Source organism: Saimiri boliviensis, chromosome 14, assembly GCF_048565385.1.
Source record: "Saimiri boliviensis isolate mSaiBol1 chromosome 14, mSaiBol1.pri, whole genome shotgun sequence".
Taxonomy (NCBI): Eukaryota; Metazoa; Chordata; class Mammalia; order Primates; family Cebidae; genus Saimiri; species Saimiri boliviensis.
Window position 1 is genome coordinate 538,693 of NC_133462.1, and position 24,484 is coordinate 563,176.

Here is a 24,484-nt window from a genome sequence, read left to right on the forward strand (position 1 = left end):
TACTTATACATATATTTTGAGACAGAGTCTTCCTCTGTCACCCAGGCTGGAGTGCAGTGGCTTGATCTCGGCTCACTGCAGCCTCTGCCTCTTGGGTTCCAGTGATTCTGCCTCAGCCTCCTGGGTAGCTGGGATTATAGGCATGTGCCACCATGTCCAGCTAAATTTTTGTGCTTTTAGTAGAGACGAGGGTTTCACCACGTTAGCCAGGCTGGTCTCAAACTCCTGATCTCTGGTGATCCTCCTGCCTCAGCCTCCCAAAGTGCTAGGATTACAGGCATGAACCACCACACCTGGCCTCTTATGGGGTTTTTGTAGTTATAGGTTTTATATTTAAGTTTTTAATCCATTTTTATATATGGTAAAAGGGAGGAGTCTAGTTTCAGTCTTCTGCATATGGCTAACCAATTATGTCAGCACCATTTAGTAAATAGGGAGTCCTCATTGCTTATTTTTGTCAACTTTGTGGAACATCAGATGGTTGTAGGTGTGTGGCTTTACTTCTCTGTATTCTGTATTCTGTTCTGTTGGCCTATGTGTCTGTTTTTGTATTAGTATCATGCTGTTTTGGTGACTATAGAAGAGGTTTCTATTTAATATAGCCAAGTGTACCACTTTTTTTTCACTTTTTTTGTGGTTTCTGGATTTTAGTTCTTCTTTAGGTCTCTGTAATATCTACACAAGACTCTCTTGCCACTCTTACAGGTTCTGCCTACATGGAAATGGGGATTAATTCACTCACTCAGACTGCAGCTGGAAACCTCAGAAGTTCTCCCTCCTTTGCCCCTGTAACTTCACTTTATTCACTGGAAACAAGGTGAGACCCATACACCAGATTCTCAACCATCTAGGCTTAGCCAACTCTTTTTTGCTTTCATCTAAAAGAAACCCGAATAAATGGCAAATAGCTATTGGGCTTGGTGGCTAACACTGTATTCCCACCACATGGCAAGGCCAAGTTCGAGACCAGCCTGGCCAGTATGGTAAAGCCTCATCTCTACTAAAAATACAAAAATTAGCAAGGCATGGTGGTGCACACCTGTAATTCCAGCTACTCAGGAGGCTGAGGCACAAGAATTGCTTGAACCCAGGAGGCGGTGGTACAGTGAGCTGAGATCGCACCACTGCACTCCAGCCTGAGTGACAGAGCGAGACTCTGTTTCAAAAAGTCAAAAAGGAAAGGCTGGGAGCAGTGGCTCATGCCTGTAATCCCAGCACTTTGGGAGGCCAAGGTCGGCAGATCATTTGAGGTCAGGAGTTCAAAACCAGCCTGGCCAACATGGTGACACTTCTAAAAATACAAAATTTAGCTGGGTGTGGTGGTGGGTACCTATAGTCCCATCTACTTGAAGGCTGAGGCAGGAGAATCGCTTAAACTCAGGAGGCGAAGGCTGCAGTGAGCTAAGATGGCACCACTGCACTCTAGCCTGGGAGAAAGAGTGAGACTCCATCTCAGAAAAAAAAAAAGGCAAATGGCAATGTTTGGATCAAAATATCCCCTGGATGAGACCAGGCGTGGAGGCTCATGCCTTTAATCCCTGCCCTTTGGGAGGCCAAGGTGGGTGAATTGCTTGAGGTCAAGTGTTCAAAACCAGCCTGGCCAAAATGGTGAAACCCCATCTCTACTAAAAATATAAAAAATTAGCCAGACGTGGTGCATGCCTGTAATCCCAGCTACTTGGGAGGCTGAGACACAAGAATCGTTTGAGCCTGGGAGGCAGAGGTTGTAGTGAGCCAAGATTGCACCACTATACTCCAGTCTGGGCAACAGAGCGAGACTGTGTCTCAAAATAAAGAAAGAAAAAAATAAAATGTCTACTGGATATAAACAAAAACCTATATAAAGAGGCAGGGTCTCACATCGCCCAGGCCTGAGTATAGTGGCATGATCACCGTTCATGGCTTACTTGCAGCCTTGACTTTCTGGGCACAGGTGATCCTCACACCTCAAGCCTCCCAAGTAGCTGGGACTACAGGCGTGCACCACTGTTTCCGGTTACTTTTTTGTATTTTTAGTAGAGATGGGATTTCACCTTGTTGCCCAGGCTTCTCTCAAACTCCTGAGTTTAAGTGATTGCCCCCTGCTCCCAGCCTCCGAGTGCTGGGATTATTGGCATGAGCCACCATGCCCGGCCAAAAGCCCCTTTGAAGACTTTTAAAGTCTATTTCCTTTTAAGTCTATTATTTCATTTTGTACATTTACATCTTAATGTCCATTTGGAGTTTATTTCGGTATATGTAGTCAGGCATTGGAATCCCAAATTTTTTTTCCATATAGGTAGTCATTTCTCCCAAGACCATCTATTAAACAATCACTCTTTCCTAATGGGCTGAAATTACATCTTTATCAGAATCTACATTCTACTGTGTATTTTAATCTGTTTTGGACTCAGTTCATTGATACATTTCTCTATTTTTGTGTGTATATCATACCATATTTTTAACAGTGACTTTTTTTGGTATATATAAGGTATCCTCTAACAAAAGCCACATAAAATTAATTTGTAGCTATACAGAAGTATTTAGAACAAAAAACATATTCTGCCTTTACCCTGATGCCTTTGCCAAAACTAAACTGTGCTGATAGCTTCCTGTGGACCTTTCGTAATTGCCTCAATGCAGTTACATGCCTTGTATATACCTTCATGCAGAGGCAATACAGCCTGGACGTCAGGAATAGGATTCCAGGGTCAGGCCACCTGGACTCTTATGTGCTGTCTGCAATTTTATAGTTGTAGGATCTTGTGACGATGCTCTGATGATTAAATGTTATATATGTAAAGTTTTTAAAACAGTACCTGGCACTGCTATATAAGTAAATATTATAGAATTGCTGTTGTTAGCCAGGCAGTGGTTCATGCCTGTAGTCCCAGCACTTCGGGACGCTGAGGCAGGAGAATCAGTTGAGCCCAGGAATTTGATACTGGCCTCAGTAACATTGTGAGACCCTGTCCCTATAAGAAAATTTAAAATTAGCAGGGTTAATAACACGTGCCTATAGTCCTGTCTACTTGGGAGGCTGAGGCAGGAAGATCACTTGAGTCTAGGGGTTCAAGGCAGCAGTGAACTATGATCACACCACTGCCCTCCAGCCTGGGCAGCAGAGGCGAGACCTTGTTTCTTTTTTCTTTTCTTTTTCTTTTCTTTTCTTTTCTTTTTTTAACAAAGACAGGGTTTCACCATGTTGGTCAGGCTGGTCTTGAACTCCTGATCTCAGGTGATCCGCCCGCCTTTGCCTCCAAAGTGCTTGGATTACAGGCATGCGCCACCAAGCCTGGCCCCTTGTCTCTTAAAAAAACAGTAATTACTGCTTCTATTAATAGTTACCTACAAATAGATATAGTCATATGGATTTGAAAATTTGTGGTTTTTTTTTAATGTTTTCATTCTACCTTGCAATACAATGTTTTTGATTTTTGCGAAAATATAACATGTATCTCATAAAAAATTCGAATGATGTTTATAAGGAGAAATGGCATTTTCCTTTCCCTCATTCCCACTCCCTGCCACTACTTCTTACCAGAGTTAGTTACTCCCTGTTCTTTCAGTTGAATTTCCTGCCATTTAAATTCCATATTTGTAAGTACTTGTACATACTTCTAATTTTATACAATAAGAACAATAAAATTTTTTAAATGACACCTAAAACCTTTTTTTTTGAAAAGATGAATAAAATTGGCTGGGTGCGGTGGCTCATGCCTATAATCCCAGCACTTTGGGAGGCTCAGGCGGGTGGATCACTTGAAGTCAGGAGTTTGAGAACAGCCTGGCCAACATGGTGAAACCCAATCTCTGCTAAAAATACAAAAATTAGCTAGGCTTGGTGGTGGGCGCCTGTATTCCCATTTACTTGGGAGGCTGAGGCAGGAGAATCCCTTGAACCCAGGAGGTGGAGGTTGCAATGAGTCGGGATCATAACACTGCACTCCAGCCTGGGTGACAGAGTAAGACTCCGTCTCAAAAAAAAAAGCGCAGGGAGGAAAAAGGCCAGGCCAGTGGCTCACGCCTATAATCCTAGCACTTTGAGAGGCTGAGAACGGCAGAACACCTGAGGTCAGGAGTTCGAGATGAGCCTGGCCAACATGGAGAAATCCCAGTGCTACTAAAATACAAAAATTAGCCAGGTGTGGTGGCACATGCCTGTTATCCCAGCCGTTAGGGAGGGCGACCCAGGAGGCAGAGGTTGCAGTGTGCCAAGATCGCATCACTATACCGCAGCCTGGGCAACAGAGTGAGATTCCAACTTAAAAAAAAAAAAAGAGGGCCGGGCGCAGTGTCTCACACCTGTAATCCCAGCACTTTGGGAGGCCGAGGTGGGTGGATCACAAGGTCAAGAGATCAAGACCATCCTGATCAACATGGTGAAACCCCATCTCTACTAAAAATACAAAAATTAGCTGGGCATGGTGGCACGTGCCTGTAATCCCAGCTACTCAGGAGGCCGAGGCAGGAGAATTGCCTGAACCCAGGAGGCGGAGGTTGCGGTGAGCCGAGATCGCGCCATTGCACTCCAGCCTGGGTAACAAGAGCAAAACTCCGTCTCAAAAAAAAAAAAAAGAAAAGAAAAAGAAAGAACGTGTATATGGGAAAGCACGAGACTTAGAATAGCTAAAATAATTTTTTGAAAAAGAAAAGTGGGAGGAAGAACTGCACCTGATGTTGTTACTCTGTAGCCATGGTAATCCAGTGTGGTGTTGGCAGACACATAGATCACTGGAACAGAATCAAGAACCCAGAAATAGACCCACAAAGATATTCCTGACATTTTTTTAAGGAGCAAAAGCTATTCAATGCAGGAAAGGTAGCCTTTTCCACAGGTGGTGCAAGAGCAATTGGCCCTCTGTAGTATAGTAAAACCTATATGTGATCTTTATCCCTGGTTCCTGGTGCAGAGCTAAAAATCTTGGAATTTTGTGAATAATTCGAGTAGGGTTTGCAATTCATAAGGAGCCCCTTTTGACCACACCTGAGTTTATGCTAATGAGGTGACTCCAGTGGGACCCATAGATATCTTCAGTATAGTGATAGTCACCTTAAAGGAGGTATGGACTCTTTACCCCAAGATTGAGAGAGCTAGGTTGGTGAACACATTCAAGTGCTGGGAGGGTGGCTCATCCAGAGGGTGCTTGGATGTGCTGCAACTTCAGTGTCCTCAACCAGACCTTACCCTGTGGATCTCTTTTATTTAGCAGTTCCTGAGTTATATCCATTAAATAAAACTGGTAAGACTGGGCATGGTAGCTCATGCCTGTAATCCCAGCACTTTGGGAGGCCAAGGTGGGAGGATTGCTTCAGCTCAGGAGTTCAAGATCAGCCTTGACACCCATTTCTCTCTTTTTTCTTTGAGACAGAGTTTTGCTTTGTCGCCAGGTGCCAGGCTGGAGTACAGTGGTGCAATCTCGGCTCACTGCAGTCTCCGCCTCCTGGGTTCAGGCACTTCTGCTTCAGCCTCCAGAGTAGCTGGGACTACAGGCATGCACCACCATGCCCAGCTAATTTTTTGTATTTTTAGTAGAGACGGGGTTTCACCATGTTGACCGGGATGGTCTCGATCTCTTGAACTCGTGATCCATCCACCTCGGCCTGCCAAAGTGCTGCGATTACAGGCGTGAGCCACCGCGCCCGGCTTTTTTTTTTTTTTTTTTGAGATGAAGTTTCACTCTTGTCGCCCAGCTGGAGTGCGGTGGTGCCATCTTGACTCACTGCAACCTCCACCTTCCTGGTTCAAGCGATTCTCCTGCCTCAGCCTCCCGAGTAGGTGGGATTACAGGCGCCCACCACCACACCTGGCTAAATTTTGTATTTTTAGTAGAGACGGCCACAACCCCATCTTTTAAGAAGAGAAAATTAGCTGGACATGGTAGTTCACACCTGTAGTCCCAGCTACTCTGGAGGCTGAGGGTGAGAATCACTTGAGCTTGGGAGATCAAGGGTGCCGTGATCCATGATGACGCTACTGCACTCTAGCCTGGGTGACAGAGTGAGACCTTGTGTCAAAAAAATTTTTTTTTGGCCGGGCGCGGTGGCTCAAGCCTGTAATCCCAGCACTTTGGGAGGCCGAGGCGGGTGGATCACAAGATCAAGAGATCAAGACCATCCTGGTCAACATGGTGAAACCCCGTCTCTATTAAAAATACAAAAAAATTAGCTGGGCATGGTGGCAAGTTCCTGTAATCCCAGGAGGCTGAGGCAGGAGAATTGCCTTAACCCAGGAGGCGGAGGTTGCGGTGAGCCGAGACTGCGCCATTGCACTCCAGCCTGGGTAACAAGAGTGAAACTCTGTCTCAAAAAAAAAAAAAAAAAAATTTAACTTTCAAAACTGAACAATTTTTTTTTTTCATTACAAAATCGGCAAAAGATGTGAACAGATATTTTAATGAAGAGAATATATAGATTGCCAAAAAATCATGAAAATGTGCTCAACTTTGTTAGCAATTAAGGGAAATGCAAATTGAAACCACAATGACATATGAATACATACCTATCAGAATGAACAAAATAAAAAATAGCAAAACACAAATGCTGACAAAAATGTGAAGTGGATTAGCTTGGCGTAGTGGTGCGCACCTATAGTCCCAGCTGCTTGGGAGGCTGAGGCAGGAGAATTGCTTGAACCCGGGAGGTGGAGGTTGCAGTGAGTTGAGATCGAGCCACTGCACTCCATCCTGGGTGACAGAGCAAAACTTGGTCTTTAAAAAAAAAAAAAAAAAAAGTGAAGTGAATTCACACATACGTTGGTGGTGGGAGTGTAAAAGAGTCCAGCTACTCTGGAGAGAGTATGGCAGCTTCTTAAATTAATAAGCACAAGTTCATTGTGTGGCGTAGCAGTTGGACTCTTGTGCCTTCATCCCAGAAAAGTTAAAACTTAATGTTCAGTTTCCTGAAACAGAAAATCTGTACACGAATGTTCATAGCAGCTTTATTTTTTATTTTTATTTTTTTATTTTTTTTGAGACGGAGTTCTCGCCCTTGTTACCCAGGCTGGAGTGCAATGGCGCGATCTCGGCTCACCGCAACCTCCGCCTCCTGGGTTCAAGCAATTCTCCTGCCTCAGCCTCCCGAGTAGCCGGGACTACAGGCGTGCGCTACCGTGCTCAGCTAATTTTTTTGTATGTTTAGTAGAGACGGGGTTTCACCGTGTTGACCAGGATGGTCTCGATCTCTTGACCTCGTGATCCACCCACCTCGGCCTCCCAAACTGCTGGGATTATAGGCGTGAGCCACCCCGCCTGGCCAGCATCTTTATTTTTTAATAGCAAAACACTAAAAATAACCGTAATGTCTTTCAGTGGGAGAATGTTTAAACTGCTGTATACCACTGAATACTACTTATCAATAAAATGGAATGACTTGTTTGTTGATAGATACTACTTAAGTACATCTCAAAGGTATGTTCAGTGAAAAAGCCAATCTGAAGAGGCCACATACTGTATGATCCCACTTATATGACACCGCGAAGGCAAAATGGTAGCAGTAGACCACTTAGATTAGCTGTTGTCTGGGGTTATGGGTGGGGAGGGAATGACTACCAAGAGGTAGCAGGAGGATTTTGGGGCAGTGGAGTTATTTTTTGTCCCGAGTTTGTTGGTGTATATGAGTTAAAACTTATAGAACTGAGTACCAAAAAAGTGTGTGTGATGTATGTAAATTTAAAATAAAATATATAAGTTGTTGAGATAAACATTTTAAAAATCAGTCACACAAAAACGACCAAAATGGCTTCCTCATAAGCGCCTCTATCTGGAAAACTCTATCTGGGAAGCAGCTCCGGGCCCTGCCCTGCCTTCCAGGTTATACCCGTAAGGGGCTTTGCCAAAGCCCTCACCTCGGCCGTCGCTCACGTTGCCCTCATTTCCGCAGCTCCTGAAGCCCTGGCGTGAGTCATCTTTGAGTTCTATCCACTCCCTGAAACTGCAAAACCCATTTTAGCGCGTTTCGGAGTCTCCACCTCTTATCTCCCCACCTGTCTCTGTCTCTGTATCTCTGTTCAGATTTGTCTTAGCCTCGAGTACAGCCCTTCTCTGGATCTTTCTTTTCCTGAGCGCGGGCTGGTCTCTGTCCCATTCTCTGCGTCGCTCCCTTTCCTGAGCCTGAGCTGGTCTCTCCCTTCGTTTCCGTGTATGTGGGTCTTCATGCTTCTCTCCTTTCCGGTCTGCGCGTCTTTTTGTCTCTGTTTCTCAAGGTCTTTGTTTCTCTGGGTCTCCGGCTGTCGGGGTCTATTATTTATGCGCTTGTTTACCTTGTTGCCGTGGTGCCGAAAGTGACGCAGGCGCCGGGTGGGCGGGACGCCGGGGGACCACACTCGCGTCTGATTGGCCATGTGTCCTGTCACGGCTCCCTCGCTCGCTCCCCGCTCCACGGGCACTGGCTCGCGGCATTGTGGGAATCGTAGTCCGCGGCGGAGCTCAGCGCACAGGCGCAGTTTGGCGGCCGCCATCGCGCTCTAGGGCTCCAGGCGGCTGGGACCGGTCTGGGGTAGCTGCGCAGCAGGTGGGTCCGTCCCGGGACCGCAGCTTGGGGGTCAGGTGGCGACCCCGACGGGGCAGACGGTGAGGATGCCTCAGGGAGCAGCGTCGGGGCGAAGGGGCCGGGGCGTCCTCGGGGTTGGGGTGCGAGCCTCCCGCTTTGCGTCCAGGAGGCCGAGGGTCTGAGAGCCCTTCCAGTGGAGTGCGGGGCAGGGGCAGGGTCCCCCAGGGTTGGGGCTGACGTCTGGGTCAGTGAGAGGCCCCCTCCTGGGGGCTGGGGGCTGGGAGGGCTTAGGGATCTAGTGAAACCCCCACCCCTTGAAGGCTCGTGGGGAGGCGCTTAGGGCACCCTGTGGGTGGGATACCAGGAAGGGGCAGCCCCTGTTGAGGGGGAGAGTGTGGAGGGGGAGGCTCCTGATGGGGAAGTGAGGGAAGTGGGGGAAGGGGAGTGGGAAGTTCTTGAGGGAGGAGAAGGGGAGAAGGGGAAGGCTCCGTAACGGGGAGAATGGAGGGGTAGGCTCCTTAGGGGAAGAGGAGGCAAGGAAGCGGGACTTAGGGTGTGAGGGTGTCTTTGGTGGGGGGAAGCTGGTCAGGCCGTGGCTACTTGGGCTGGAGCAGGGAAGAGGTAGAGGGCATGGGGACCAAAGGAGTGCCTGGGATGGGCATTGTCTCTGCTGCCCCCACCTTAGGACATCCTGCCTCTCCCCAGTCACCTGGGGATGGGTTCTGTTTAAGTTAGGTGCCTGCGCCCACCCCAAGACCCCTCGTGAGAGAGGCAAGAGTGGGAGTACTGGGCTTCAAGTCTGACTCGCAACCTCCCATCACTCTTCCCCCATCTCCTTTCTCTCACTTCCTGCTCCTTCCTTTCCCCAATATCCCTTCCAGCCCGTCCCTTCCTCTGGCTTTCCATGCCCCTGCTCCTTCCCCCATTTTTTGTCTGTTCTGCCTCCACTTTCCCATATACTCACCTGTGTCCTTACTGACTACCGAGGGAGGCTGAGTGGCACAGTCACACACCATACCTGGTTCCCATCTCATTGTGTCCTGCAGGGTTTCCTGCTCTGGAGTGAGAGCAGGTCCACATGTCACATGGAGTTGCTGTTTTCTCTGTACAATACTTGAATCTGTGACTTCCTGGGCATTCCTGGCCTTGGGCTGTGTGGGAGCCTGGGCCAGCTGTGCAGGACATCTCTCTGGTTCTGTCTGTCCTGGTGAGTGGGTCAGGGACCACAAAAGGCAGCTGAGATGTGAACAAAGACCCTCACTTCATGTTTTTTCATTCTTTTAAAAGCACCTTTTCTACTTTTTGTAATGAGTAAGTGATCTATGGATGAAGCCAGGGCAGTCCCTGGGGATACCTGCCTGTGCCCCATGCATTGAGCTTCCCGGGGTGATCCTCAGGCCTGAGGCCATGGGATGGTTTGCTAGACCTGATGAGTGGGGCGGGATAGAGAGCCATGATGAATAATCTTTAGGTGGCCAGGGCTGGGCCCAAGGAGGGCAAGACCAGTCTTGAGCTCTGCTCAGCCCCGGCTGAAAGGGATTTGCTGCAGGACTCTGGGGGCCCGCCAGGCTTGGGACCCCTCAGGTCAGCCACGCCTCACCCACTGTGACTCTCTCTCCTTCAGCCTATGCATTCCAAGCCTCCTGGGGGGCACAAAGCCTACAGGACTGGCTCAGGACTTGTGCAGACTGCTTCATTTTTTGAGGATGGGGAGGGTGGGCTCTAGGAAAATCCCATCTGAGGAAAATTCTGGACAGTCTCAAGATTGGGGGGTGGGGGTGGAGGTTTGCCCAGTGACCAAGCCAGACTCCACTGAGGTGTGGCCTCATTCAAGTAGGCTGTGGACGGAAAAGGGTCCCAGTGGTGTCACTCTTGTTTTTAAGACACAGGCTTGTTCTGTGCTCAGGCTGGAGTGCAGTGGCCAATCATAGCCTCCAACTCCTGGGTTCCAGGGATCCTCCTGCCTAAGACTCCCCAAACTGTGGGCTTATCTGGTGATAACTGGTAATATCTGAGCGTCCTCGTAACAATTTGGCCAGGGATGGGGCTGAAGAAGGCAGGAAGACAACAGAGCCAGAGATTTCTGGGGGCTCCTGAGATGGCCCTGTCCTTCTGGCTGTGAGCCTCAGGGTCCCCGTAGGAAGGGAGATGAGCATGGAGAGGCTTTTTTACAGGATGAAGCAGCTTTCTTGCAGTTGGGCATTTTAGGAGACCCTGGTGCCATGGAAGCCTCTGGTTTTCTCTGCAGGTGAATGTAGGGAGGGGAGGCAGAGATGGCTTCCCAGAGATGCTCACAGCTTGCAATGGTGAGGGGGAAGGGCACAAAGAAGAGGAGGTCCCATGCCTGTCCCCAGGGGCTGACATGTGTCCCCCACTGACATGGCCAGTGGCCCAGCCAGAGTGTGTCCCATCCTCCCTACCCTACTCCACCCCTGCCAGTGGCCGAGGACCCTTGTTTATTTTACTGAGACCCCAATGACTCCACCATACTCATAGCTGGGAAGTTGGAGCAGGAGGAAAAGGGTCTGGGGGGCGGGGGCTGGCTGGGATCTGCCAGATCATTGTGGAGGCCATGAAGGCTAGAGGGGGAGCTGTCAGGAGGCTTCTTAAAAGGAGGGCTTAGGAGCCTGGAGCAGGAAGGATGAGTGGCAGCGTCCCTTTGCAGGTCGGGTCCCAGCCTTAGTGCTTGCCGGCGTCCTGCCTCTGTTTCTCCACCTGCACCTTGGGGCTGCTCCTGCTTGCCACCCCTCTGGCATTGTGAAGTTCTGATGAGGGAAGGTTCTGTGCACACACATTATGGAGCTCACAGTGTCCTTTGTGGAGACAGGTTCTCTGCAAGGTGTGCATGCCTCTGGCGTCCTAAGAAAGCCAAAATTACATGCCTACAGGACCATACCTCTGTCCATACACTAAGTAGAGCTCTGTGCATCCCTTGCCAGTGGGGTAGAACTGGCATCATGCCTCTTATCCGGAGAGGCTCCAGATGATGGTAGCCTGAAACAGGGGTTCCAGCTGGCCAGCATACCCACCTGCAGGCCAGCAGTGACCTGTTTTGTTTGTATTTATTAGAGATCGGGTCTTGCTGTGTCGCTCACGCTGGACTACAGTGGCACAGTCGTGGGTCACTGCAGCCTCGAACTCCTGGGATCAAGGGGTCCTCCCACCTTAGCTTCCCATGTAGCTGGGACCATAGGTGTGTGCCACCATGCCTGGCTATTTTTTTTATTTTCTTTTTTATGAGACAGGGTCTCACACTGTCACCCAAGCTGCAATGTAGTGTTGTGATCACTCCTCACTGCAGCCTTGATCTGGATTCAGGTGATTCTCCCACCTCATTCTACAGAGTAGCTGAGACCACAGGCACACGCTACTGTGCCCAGCTAGTTTTTGTATTTTTTGTAGAGACACGGTTTTGGTGTGTTGCCCAGGCTATCTCGAGCTCCTGAGCTCAAACTGTCCCCCCACCTTGACCTCTCAAAGTGCTGGGATAATAGGTGTGAGCCACCATGCCCAGCCACCTGTTTTTGTAAATGAGGTTGTATAAGAACATGCCAAATCTGTGGGTACACACAGAGCCCTGGCTGCCTACTTGCCACAAGAAAGAGTTGAGTAGTTGAAACTGAGACTGGCTTTTTAAATCTGCTACCCTCTGTTCTAGGAGGATAAACAAGAATACGTATTTCTAATCCTGAGGGTAAGAAACCCTTTTAAGTGGGTTTCTGAACTCAAAAATTCAGTTTAAAAAATGGTTGAAGGCTGGGTGCAGTGGCTCATGCCTGTAATCCTGGCACTTTGGGAGGCCAAGGCAGGTGGATCACGAGGTCAAGAGATTGAGACCATCCTGGTCAACAAGGTAAAACCCCGTCTCTACTAAAAATACAAAAAATTAGCTGAGCATGGTTGTGTGTACCTGTAATCCCAGCTACTCAGGAGGCTGAGGCAGGAGAATTGCCTGAACCCAGGAGGCGGAGGTTGCGGTGAGCCGAGATCGCGCCATTGCACTCCAGCCTGGGTAACAAGAGCGAAACTCCATCTCAAAAGAAAAAAAAAAAAAAATAGCTGGGTGTGCTGGCAGGTGCTTGTAATCCCAGCTACTCAGGAGGCTGAGGCAGGAGAATCATTCAAACCCAGGAGACAGAGGTTGCAGTGAGGCAACATTCTGCCACTGCACTCCAGCTGGGTGACAGGTTGAGACTCTATCTCCAAAAAAAGGTTGCATTAGATAGCAAGAAACATTAGGACATTGCCTGTGACCAGAGGACAGCACAGAGTGAAAAGACAAGGCACAGATAGGGAGAGTGGCAAGATGGAGCCAGACAAGGGAACTCATTAACTAGTCCACAGAAAGAGCTGTTCAGGAAAAGTTGGGGGGGTGGTGGGGGGGAAGGCCGGGCGCGGTGGCTCACGCCTGTAATCCTAGCACTTTGGGAGGCTGAGTTGGGTGGATCACCTGAGGTCAGGAGTTCAAGAGCAGCCTGGCCAATGTGGTGAAACCCCATCTTTATTTTTTAAAAATAAAAGAAAAAGTCACGGGAGAGTGGGCAGTTTACCCACTCGCAGAAATTAAATCATGAGAAAGCACTCGGCCACACAACGGGCAGATGCTCGGGTCTGAGGGTCTGTGTGTGTGAGAAGAGGGCACCCTGGTGGGGGCTGCCGTAAGTAGGTGACGGTTGTCAGATTGTCCCCTGTGCCCTAGCTATCTTGTTTCTCCATATGTTCTTTAGATAGATCATAAAGGACCCCACAGAGATGGACATGAGGAAACACAACAGCCAAAAACAAACAGCCAGCACACCCCTCAACAGAACTGCACTGTTTTGTGCAGTCTGTGCACACTCAGCCAGCTCTACCCAGGCCCAGGGACCTGCCTGTGAAGAATCCCTGCTGTCCTGGGTACGCATTCCAGTAGGCAAGGCAGTCAGCAGGCAAGTAAAAGGTGGAGGCAGTGAGCAGGTGTCAGGTGGGGGTGTACAAGGAGTGGAGAGGAAAAGCCTCCCAGTGGCACCAGTTGAGAGCTCAGAACTATGAGGTAGCAAAAGGGTGGGGCTGGGTGCAGTGGCTCTTGCCTGTAATCGCAGTGCTTTGGGATGCCAAAGCAGGTGGATCCTTTGAGTCCAGAAGTTACAGACCAGCCTTGGCAACATAGTGAGATCCCTGTCTCTACAAAAAAATTTAAGAATTAGCCAGGTGTGGCTGGGTCGATGTCTCATGCCTGTAATCCTAGCGCTTTGGGAGGCTGAGGTGGGCAGATCACGAGGTCAGGAGATCGAGACTATCCTGGCCAACATGATGAAACCCTGTCTCTTAAAACACAAAAAAATTAACTGGGCTTGGTGTTGCACACCTGTAGTCCCAGCTACTCGGGAAGCTGAGACAGGAGAATTGCTTGAACCAAGGAGGTGGAGATTTCAGTGAGCTGAGATTGCACCGCTGCACTATAGCCTGGGGGAAACTGATACTCCGTCTCAAAAAAAAAAAAAAATCAAAAACTTAGCCAGGTGTAAGTGATGTGCACCTGTAGTTCTGGCTACTTGTGAGGCTGGGATGGGAGGATTGCTTGAGCCCGGGAGGTTGAGGCTGCAGTAAGCTATGATCATGCCACTGCTCTCCAGCCTGGGTGACAGAGCATTACCATGTGTTTAAAAAAGGTAGAGCTGGGTGCGGTGGCTCATGCCTATAATCCCAGCACTTTAGGAGGCTGAGGTACGTGGATCACGTGGTCAGGAGTTTGAGACCAACCTGACCAACATGGTGGAACTGCGTCTCTACTGAAAGTACAAAAATTAGCCAGGCATGGTGGTGGGCGTCTGTAATCCCAGCTACTTGGGAGGCTGAGGCAGGAGAATCGCTTGAACCCGGGAGGCAGAGGTTGCAGTGAGCCAAGATCACGCCACTGCACTGCAGCCCAGGAAACAGAGCGAGACTCCCTTTCTAAAAAAAGAAGGTAGAGGTGTGGTGGTGGTAATGATGACACATTATGGGTCTGTTTTGCTTGAGGTATGTGGAAGCTTGTGTAGAATGTCTTCCAATGGCAGTTAAGAGTTCTGCATTCAGGGCCGGGCGCGGTGGCTCAAGCCTGTAATCCCAGCACTTTGGGAGGCCGAGGCGGGTGGATCACGAGGTCAAGAGATCGAGACCATCCTGGTCAACATGGTGAAACCCCGTCTCTACTAAAAATATAAAAATTAGCTGGGTATTGTGGTGTGTGCCTGTAATCCCAGCTACTCAGGAGGCTGAGGCAGGAGAATTGCCTGAACCCAGGAGGTGGAGGTTGCGGTGAACCGAGTTTACGCCATTGCACTCCAGCCTGGGTAACAAGAGCGAAACTCTGTCTCAAAGAAAGAAAAAAAAGAAAAAGAGTTCTGCATTCATAATCACCTCCTTTAAATGCTACTAGCCACAGAGAAGAGGTCGATAGTTGATTCTCTGCAAACTTCTGTTTTTTTTTTGGGGTGGGGGGTTGTTTGTTTGTTTTTTGTTTTTTTGAGATAGAGTCTCTTTCTGTCGCCCAGGCTGGAATGCAGCAGTGGCACGATCTTCCCTCACTACAGCCTCTACCTCCCAGGTTCAAGCGATCCTCCTGCCTCAGCCTCCTGAGTAGCTGGAATTAGAGGTGCCCACTACCACACCCGGCTAATTTTTGTATTTTTAGTATAGAGGGGGTTTCACCATGTTGGCCAGGCTGGTCTCCAACTCTTGACCTCAGGTGATCTGCTTGCCTTGGTCTTCCATAGTGCCAGGATTACAGGCATGAGCCACTGTGCCTGGCCCTTTTTTGTTTGCTTGCTTGTTTTTAAACAGCTTATTGAGTGTAATTTATATACCATGAAGTTTACCTATTTAAAGTGGACAGTTCATTGGTTTTTAACATGCAGGACTCAGTTGAGCATATTTGCCACCCAGAGAAGAAATCCTGTACCCATTAGCAGTCACTCGTCATTCCCCCAAACCCCAGCCCCTGGCAGCAGCTGATCTACATTTTCTCTCTAGATTTGTCTGTTCTGGATGTTTCATTTCTGTGGAATCACACACCCCACCCCACAGCTGTGAGGTCTTTGCACCCCATATCCTGGTGTAGCACAGTCAGAGCAGAACCTGGCAACCGAGAAGAGCTCACAGCACCTGGCCTTGTGTGGTTTCCTCTATGGTTTTTCCGTATAAAATTGGGCTTATTCAGACATGTTCCAGCTGCAGCTGTGGGAAGTCCCCTGCCAGCTGGCTCTGGACCTTCAGACCCAGGTGAATCTTGGGAGACGCTGGACAATTGCAGTTCACTTCATTATGTGTCCATAGCAAGTGACATCAGAGCCTGAGGCTGACTGGAGGCCTGGGCAGCTGTGACCCGCTGGGTTCTGTTTAGTGAGCTCACTGTTGCTGTACAGTTACAATCAAGAGAGTTCATCCTGAATTCTGGCTCCACTTGAATGATGGGGCTGCCCTGTATGTGGGGACTCAGCTGGGGCAGGGGCACGGGTTGGCAGGACCTGAACTCTCCCAGTCAGTGTGATTTCCACCCCATTGTCCCTGCTTCTGGGTACTTCCTGCCCCTCCCATCTGGTTCTGTGGATGCTTTGGTGGAGGCCCACGTCTGTACCATTTTCAGAAATGGGGGTTGTCCACTGGCCTCTGGAGTGGGCCCCCCACTCCCTATGCTTTTTTTCTAATAATTATGTTTCAGAATGGTTCTGGTTTTAACTGAAGGAACAATCTTGACACCTAGCTTCTTCATGTTATTAGGAACTAATATCTTTTTTTTTTTTTGGGGAGATCATCTCACCTTGTCGTCCAGGCTGGAGTGCAGTGACGCGATCTTGGCTCACTGCAACCTCTGTCTCAGGGTTCAAGCAATCTTGCCTCAGCCTCCCTAGTAGCTGGGATTACAGGCATTCACTACCATGCCTTGCTAATTTTCATTTTCTTAGTAGAGGTGGGATTTCACCATGTTGGCCAGGCTGATCTCAAACTCCTGACCTCAAGTGACCTGCCCACTTCAGCCTCCTAAAGTGTTGGGATTACAAGCATGAACCACCATACCCAGCCCACATAATATATCTTTTAAATGTAAATAGATCTTGCATTTCTGAGATAAACACAAATCCAGCAGAATGCATAAAACATGTATGGTTAGGATGTGTTTATTAATATTTTAAAGTGTTTTTTTTTGTTTGTTTGTTTGTTTTTTTTTAGACGGAGTTTCACTCTTGTTACCCAGGCTGGAGTGCAATGGCACGATCTCGGCTCACCGCAACCTCCGCCTCCTGGGTTCAGGCAATTCTCCTGCCTCAGCCTCCTGAGTAGCTGGGATTACAGGCACACGCCACCATGCCCAGCTAATTTTTTTGTATTTTTAGTAGAGACGGGGTTTCACCATGTTGACCAGGATGGTCTCGATCTCTTGACCTCGTGATCCACCCGCCTCGGCCTCCCAAAGTGCTGGGATTACAGGCTTGAGCCACCGCACCCGGCCTAATATTTTAAAGTTTTTACATCTAGGTTTATATAGAGATTGTCAAGTAATTTTTCATTTTCATCCTATTCATGACTGATTTTTTAAAATTCTGGTAATGGTGCTGAGCACAGTGGCTCCTGCCTGTAATCCCAAAACTTTGGGAGGCCTAGGCAGGTGGATCATTTGAGGTCAGGAGTTTGAGACCAGCCTGACTTAACACAGTGAAACCCTGTCTACTAAAAATACAAAAATTAGCTGGGCGTGGTGGTACACAACTGTAATCCCAGCTACTCGAGAGGCTGAAGCAGGAGAATCACTTGAACCCAAGAGGCAGAGGTTGCAGTGAGCCGAGATTGAGCCACTGCACTCCAGCCGTGGTGATAGTGGGAGACTCAGTCTCAAAAAAAAAAAAAAAAAAAAAAAAAATTATGCTAATGCACAGAATAAGTTACCCTCCGCTTTGATGCTACTTCTTATATACTCAGGTTCCACACTCTGGTTCTACTGATGCCTAACAAGTGGATTTCTTGGAAATAATTCTGTGTGAAGTCTGGGTGTGGTGGCTTTGTTCTTCTGCAGCTGCGGTGGCAGTGCTGTGGCCTTACGCAAGGCTCTTGTCTTGTTCTTGTCCTCTGCAGGTCTGTGGGTTCTGGCACCACCTAAGCCCCCTGGGCATCTGGTCATTGCTGACACCTCTCCTTTGGAGCCACCTTGTCCCTGGCTAGACACAGTCGCATTTTCAGTGCAGTTTTGGAAAGATGCTGCCTTTGGAGAAGGCGTTTGCTTCCCCTCGGAGCTCCCCAACCCCACCAGATCTGCCCACGCCAGGGTTAGCAGCTGGAGTCCAGCAGGAGGAACCGGAGACCGTCCCCGAGAGGACCCCTGCTGACCTGGAGTTCTCCCGTCTGCGCTTCCGGGAATTTGTCTACCAGGAGGCTGCTGGGCCCCACCAGACCCTGGCCCGCCTGCATGAGCTGTGCCGCCAGTGGCTGATGCCTGAGGCTCGCTCCAAGGAGCAGATGCTGGAGCTGCTGGTGCTGGAGCAGTTCCTGGGCATCCTGCCTGACAAGGTCCGGCCCTGGGTGGTGGCACAGTACCCTGAGAGCTGCAAGAAGGCAGCCTCCCTGGTAGAGGGCCTGGCTGACGTTCTGGATGAGCCAGGTGGGCTGCCCCAGAGGAGAAGCATGGCTCAGGGGAGATGGGGAGGGGGTCCTGCAAAGCCCACGCTCCAGCCATGGCTTGCCTGAGATAAGTTCCCCATACTGGTGAGGCAGCTTCTTGGTCCTCAGTGAGCCAGGCCCTACCACCCTACCCAATGGCATCACTCTCAGGATTGCCTCAGGGGCCAGGACAGTTGCTTGGGCTCCTGCCTTCACATCTGCCTTCTGGATGTAAGGAAGCTAGAAGAATGAGGGAAGGCATTTAGGGGCAAGGACAAGCCTCTTAACTGAGTAAATATTCTAGGTATTTAGTAGGCCAGAGAGCTCCTGGTCCAAGGATGAGGTGCAGGACTGGTAGAGGTGGGGCACCGAAGCCTGCAGTTCCTGTGGTTTAACTGTGTGATTATTGTTGGCACATGTCCTGACCTCTTGGGGTCACAGGTCCCTTCACTGTTGACAGGGATGCTGCTGGGCTCCCCTGCGGACTCATCCTCAATTTTTAGCGATGGAGTGTATGAGAGGCACATGGACCCCCTGCTGCTACCAGGCGAGCTCGCAAGCCCCAGCCAGGAGCCCGGAGCTGGGGAGATCCCACCACCTTCTGAGACACGTGAGTGCCCAGCCAGCCTGGCAGCCTCTGCCGGGCCTTAAGTGGGGTGGTGGGCAGAGGCCTATGGTTGGGAGAGGTCAGGAGGGCACCCAGGGAGGCAGGGGCCCCAGGATCCATGCTGTCATTGGAACTTCCCCCTGTAGTTCCTCTGAACGTTAGACATATCATTGTTTATTAAATTAGTCTTCAGAGATTATGCAGATCATCCATACTTAACACAAATAGTGAAAAAGCATCAATACGTGAAGAAAAGAGGAATCTCCCAACCCCCCACCATGTACCATCCAAAAATAAAGGGTCTCAAGCATCCTGGTGCGTGTTCCCTCATGTCTGCCTGCACATCACACGTGCACATTCAGAGCCTGGGGTCGGGCTCCCTGTGTGTGGTGTGCTGTGTTTGAGTGCCTGCTGTTCAAGTGGGGTGCGGTAGTTGGGTCTGGCTCTTTAACTGCCCAGCATCCACCTGCTCAGCCCATCCCCATCCTAGAGGTGGACTCTGCCCCTTGGAGTGAAGCTGCCATGACACCTCCTGACTTACATGCCCATATGTGGGGCTCTGGTCACTGAGTTGAGTCCTTGGGGCCACTGGGCAAATGGCGTATGAGTTTGACATTTCACATATAGTAGAACTGTTGTGATTTTCCAGAAGTTTTGTGGCTGTTCATTACCAGCGTGAGGGGGCACCCACTGGCCTGCATACAGGCCAGCACTATGTCGTGTTGCTTTTTAAGGTTTCCACAAAGGCTGGGCATGGTGGCTTATGACTGTAATCGCAGAACTTTGGGAGGCCAAGGCAGGCAGATCACTTGGGCCCAGGTATTTGAGACCAGCCTGGGCAACATAGGGAGACCCCCGTCTCTACAAAAAAAATACAAAAATTAGCTGTGTGTGCACTTGTAGTCTCAGCTACTCAGGAGGCTGAGGTGGGAGGATCACTTGAGTTCAGGAAGTGGAGATTGCAGTGAGCCAAGATCATGCCACTGCACTCCAGCCTAGGCAACAGAGCAAGACCCTGTTTTAAAAAAATCAACCAACCAGGCTGGGCACGGTGGCTCACACCTGTATTCCCAGCACATTGGGAGGACAAGGTGGGCAGATCACGAGGTCAGGAGTTTGAAACCAACCTGACCAACATGGTGAAACTGTGTCTCTACTAAAAAAATACAAAATTTAGCTGGGTGTGGTGTAGCATGCCTGTAATCCCAGCTACTTGGGAGGCTGAGGCAAGAGAATCACTTGAACCCAAGAGGTCGAGGTTGCTGTGAGCCAAGATGGCACCATTGCATTCCAGCCTGGGAAAAAAGAGTGAAACTCCATCTCATTTTAAAAGAAAAAAAAAAAAAAAGACTTCCACGAATCTAGTGGGACTTGAACAGGCGTTTCTGGGACCGCCCGAGCCCTGTGGCCATGCTGCTTTGTAAATCAGGGACAGACGCACCATCTGTTGGGCCTTGGGTGCTGCTGTCACGTGAGAACACTGGGGCCTGTGTGGGAGGCAGCAGAGGCTCCTTGACCCTTCGGGGCACCTGGCCACAGGGAGCTCATTGCCTCAGCTCTGCCTTTCGTTCTCCCTAGCCTGGCTTTCTCCGGACCCCCTGTTTCTGGAACAGAGGAGGGTTGGCGAAGCAAGGACCGAAGAGGCCGGCCCTGCCAATGCCGAGCAGGTGGGTCAGCATGAGCCCAGGGGTGAGGGGCCTTGGCCTCAGCTTAGAGGTAACCCCATGCCTGTCCCCAGTACTCAGCAGAACCCACCCTGGTGGGAGCTCGAGGGCGGAGTCTTCGGGTGCACGGGGACTGCCTCCTGCAGGGCACCTGGCTTGGGCCCCTGGCTAGGGCTGGCTGCTAGCCTGCTCCTGTGGCTGTGGGGTTGTGGCGGGTCCGCTCTTCTCTAGGGCAGGTGGACCGTCTCAGCCATGGCTGTACTGCTATTTCAGAAGCTGAAGTCCTTTCCGGAGGATCCTCAGAACCTGGGGGAGTGGGGCCACCTGGACCCTGCTGAGGAGAACCTGAAGAGCTACCGGAAGCTGCTCCTGTGGGGTGAGACTCACCTGCCTCCCTGCCTTGGGCTCATGCCCCACTCCCCATCCCCTTCCTCAGGGTTTGGTACAGGACACTGACCCCGGGGGCTTTGGCTGGGACACTGTGATGTCTTACATGGATTTGAACGCCCACGTGTTTGAGCTTGAATTTATTTGCCAAAGCCCCCGCTCTTTCTGGTCTAAACATCTGAGTTTTGCCCTGGCCCTGCCTGTAGGACTGAAGCCTCGGAATTTCGAAAGGCCTCCTGGCCACAAGGCGCTGACATTCTCACCGTCCTTGCCGGAGACGGCCTTACCTGCATCGTGGTGAAGGGTCTCTTCTTTCGCAGCTGTTCTTGCCCCAGAAACCCTCCTTGTAGGGAGGCCCTCCGCTCAGACTGTTAACGTCACATCTTTAGGCTTGCTTTCCCCGAGTCCTGCCTCCGCCTGCCCTGTCACCCTTCTGGCCTTGCCGTCTTTGCTCCACTCTCCATGGGCCTGACAGGACTTAGCTTTGGCGGGGGTCCCGGTGCAGAGAAGAGGTGGTGGGCTGCAGCCTGCCCTGGCTGGTCCACGACACATGAGGACCATCAGTTACTTTGTGTTGGTGACTCTTTTACTTACTTGGTTTTTAACCCCACTCAGGGTATCAGCTTTCCCAGCCTGACGCTGCCTCCAGGCTGGACACTGAGGAGCTCCGGTTGGTGGAAAGAGATCCACAAGGAAGCAGCCTCCCAGGTGAGGTTGGGTTGAATTGGTGTTGGGGCTGGTGGGGTTCACTTTTAGGCAGAGGGGGTCCCACACAGTGCCATCAGTCCCAGCAAAGACCTCAGTAATGACTGCTTCACCATTCCCCACCAGCATGTCAGAGTGAGGCAGGAATCCAGTTACGGCCATCCTATCTTGCTGCATGACAGACCACCCCAAGACTTGGTCAGCGGAAGTAGCAATGTTAGTTGCCAGGATCTGCGGGTGACTGATCCTGGGGGTGGCTGTTCTGCCCCATTGGAGGCTCTCTGTTAGCACACAAATGAGAACATCTAGAGGTGGACTTGGGCTGGAGGGCCCCGGGTGCCTGTCACCAGGGGGCTTGTTGCTGGGGGACTTGGCGGTATCTGTTGACCCTGCACTCCTCACTGGCAGCTGGGCCCCAGGGAGCCCTCCAGGAGGGTGCGCTCTGAGCAGGCTCTGCTTGTATCGTGCATCTGCGGCCAAGCTAGCGGCCAGGGTGGAGACCTCCAAAGGCACGGTTTCCAGCGCCTGCGTTCAGTGTCGCTGTCCTTCCTGTCCTGTCGGTCGCATCCGTTGTTGTAGGCCTCCAGGTCCCACACGCAGCAGCAGGCGTGGGGCGTGCGCTTCCGGGCAACCTGGGAGGGACAGCAGTGCTTCCAAACAGCTGTGAGGTTGAGCTCCGCGGGGGTCCAGAGCATGGACCCCTGTACCCTGTTCCAGTGGCTGAGGCTAAGCTGAGGCCTCCGCCCCAGGGCCCTGGCAGGGTCACTCACGCTATGGCTCTGACCTGGTTCCAGAAGGAGGGAGGCGTCAGGAGAGTGCTGGGTGCCCCTGCAAGGAGGCTGCCCCTGCGCAGGAGCTGCCTACGGAGGCGCCCCCAGGGGGTGCCCTTGCGGAGCCCCCATCTGGCACTGCTGAGGAAGAGGAAGAGCAGCCTGGGAAGGCCCCAGACCCTCAGGACCCTCAGGACCCTCAGGACCCCCAGGATCCCCAGGATTCCCAGGATCCCCAGGACCCCCAGGACCCCCAGGACCCCCAGGACCCCCAGGATGCAGAGTCTGGCTCTGCCTCCGGAGCGCAGAGGCAGTCCGTCATCCAGCAGCCAGCTCTGGACAGGGGTGCAGCAAGGCTGGGAACCAAGAGGCCACACCCCGAGGATGGGGATGGGCAGGGCCTTGAGGGTGTCTCCAGCGCCAGCCACAGCATGGGGCTAACGGCAGGGCAGGGCCCAGGGGCTGATGAGCCGAGCTTGTCCCGCGGGAAGCCCTATGCCTGCAGTGAATGTGGGGAGGCGTTTGCGTGGCTCTCGCACCTCATGGAGCATCACAGCAGCCACAGTGGCCGGAAGCGCTATGCCTGTCAGGGCTGCTGGAAGACCTTCCACTTCAGCCTGGCGTTGGCCGAGCACCAGAAGACCCACGAGAAGGAGAAAGGCTACGTTCTGGGTGGCACCCTGAGCCCCTACCCGCCCACCCGTGAAGCCCAGGTGGGGGCAAGGGTGGGCGGGCCCCCGGAGAGCAGGGAGGGCGAGGCTCTCCCCACACCCCCAGAGGCGCAGAGGTGAGCCGCTGTGCTGTCCCCGAGGGACCACCCTGCCGGCCGAGAATCCCAAAAGAGTCATGAGGCCCTTCCACGCCCCTGGGTGGCGGCTTCCTGTGGTGTCTGTGGATGTCATCTGCCTGTGCCCTGAATCAGCTCCTGAGGCTAAGCGCTCCCAACGAGAAGGATCCACAGGAAGCCCTCACCTCTTTGTAAACACACCCTGGGCCAGTGCTCACATCCGAGGGGAGCCACCGGATGTGGAAGAAGAATCCGCTTTCCTGCAGCCATTTAGTGCCGCCCCATGCTAGGTTATTTGACATTGTGCAGTGTAGAGTTGCCTTAAAGTGCGTGATCTGCCAGTGCTTTCTTGAAGTCACCCTTGCCCTGATTCCTCCTGTTTGCGCTCCCCAGGGTTGCTCAAGTGGAAATTTTGTCATCTGTTTAGCCTTTTCCCTGCGTGATGTCAAGTTCACTTCTAATCTGCAAAAGCAGAAGCTGTTTCCTAGTTTACCTCACGTGTCTTTACCTGTATGGAGTAGCTCTCAGAGATAACAGAAATGCTTGCAGCCTAAGGCAGGGTTTTCAGACCGTGGTTCCCAGCCCATTAGTAAATTGTGAAATCAGTTATCAGGTGGCCACCAGCATTACACAGCAATGAAGCAGAATAAAATAGTCTAGAATGCATCATGTAGTAAAGGCAAATACTGTTTTGTGAAACTTTTCAGCCATACATCTAAATAAGAGAACTGGTTGCAATGTTAAGACGTATTTTTTGCTGGGAAGTTGTAATCAAAATGGTTGAAGACACCAATAAAGATCTGTCTGTCTGAGCTAAGGAGACTAAACTCTTTGGGCTACATAAGGTGATCTTTTGATTCATTGCATGTATTCTCAGACTACATATTATTCCCATTGCCTGCGCATAACCTTAATTACTCCCTATAGATAGAGAAACTGGTGCCTCTTTTCTGCCACTGTGTTCAAGTACGTGGTCTGTTGTAATGACCCCCAAATCACAAAGGCTTAATATACATATTTATTCATGGGCCAGGTGTGGTGGCTCACACCTGTAATCCCAGCACTTTGGGAAGCTGAGGAGGATGGATCATGAGGTCAGGAGTTCAAGACCAGCCTGGCTAATATGGTGAAACCTGGTCTCTACTAAAAATACAAAAAATAAGCCAGGCACGGTTGTGCGCACCTGTAGGCCCAGCAGGAGAATCACTTGAACCCGGCAGGCAGAGGTTGCAGCAAGCTGAGATCTCACTCCTGCACTCCAGCCTGGGCAACAGCATGAGACTCCATCTCAAAAAAAAAAAAAAAGGGGGCCAGGCGCGGTGGCTCAAGCCTGTAATCCCAGCACTTTGGGAGGCCGAGGCGGGTGGATCACGAGGTCGAGAGATCGAGACCATCCTGGTCAACATGGTGAAACCCCGTCTCTACTAAATATACAAAAAATCAGCTGGGCATGGTGGCGCGTGACTGTAATCCCAGCTACTCA

General features: G+C 50.9%; 1 protein-coding gene across 5 annotated transcripts in view; it reads left to right on the forward strand.

The window, feature by feature from the left end:
- Positions 1–23,818, forward strand: part of ZSCAN18 (zinc finger and SCAN domain containing 18) — a 68,441-nt gene extending 44,623 nt beyond the window's left edge. The window contains exons 3-9 of one of the 5 annotated variants that reach the window (XM_074385787.1): positions 706–817; positions 17,560–18,082; positions 18,542–18,691; positions 20,267–20,355; positions 20,626–20,728; positions 21,355–21,447; positions 22,239–23,818. In XM_074385787.1, the coding sequence (XP_074241888.1) occupies positions 17,680–18,082; positions 18,542–18,691; positions 20,267–20,355; positions 20,626–20,728; positions 21,355–21,447; positions 22,239–23,005 (1,605 nt within the window). In that variant the 5' untranslated portion in view covers positions 706–817; positions 17,560–17,679 and the 3' untranslated portion in view covers positions 23,006–23,818. Of the gene's footprint in view, positions 1–705; positions 818–8,378; positions 8,550–17,559; positions 18,083–18,541; positions 18,692–20,266; positions 20,356–20,625; positions 20,729–21,354; positions 21,448–22,193 lie in introns of those variants that run through there. The other 4 variants (XM_074385785.1, XM_074385784.1, XM_074385786.1 and 1 more) reach the window with 4 other exon arrangements.
- The last annotated feature ends 666 nt before the right edge of the window (positions 23,819–24,484 follow it).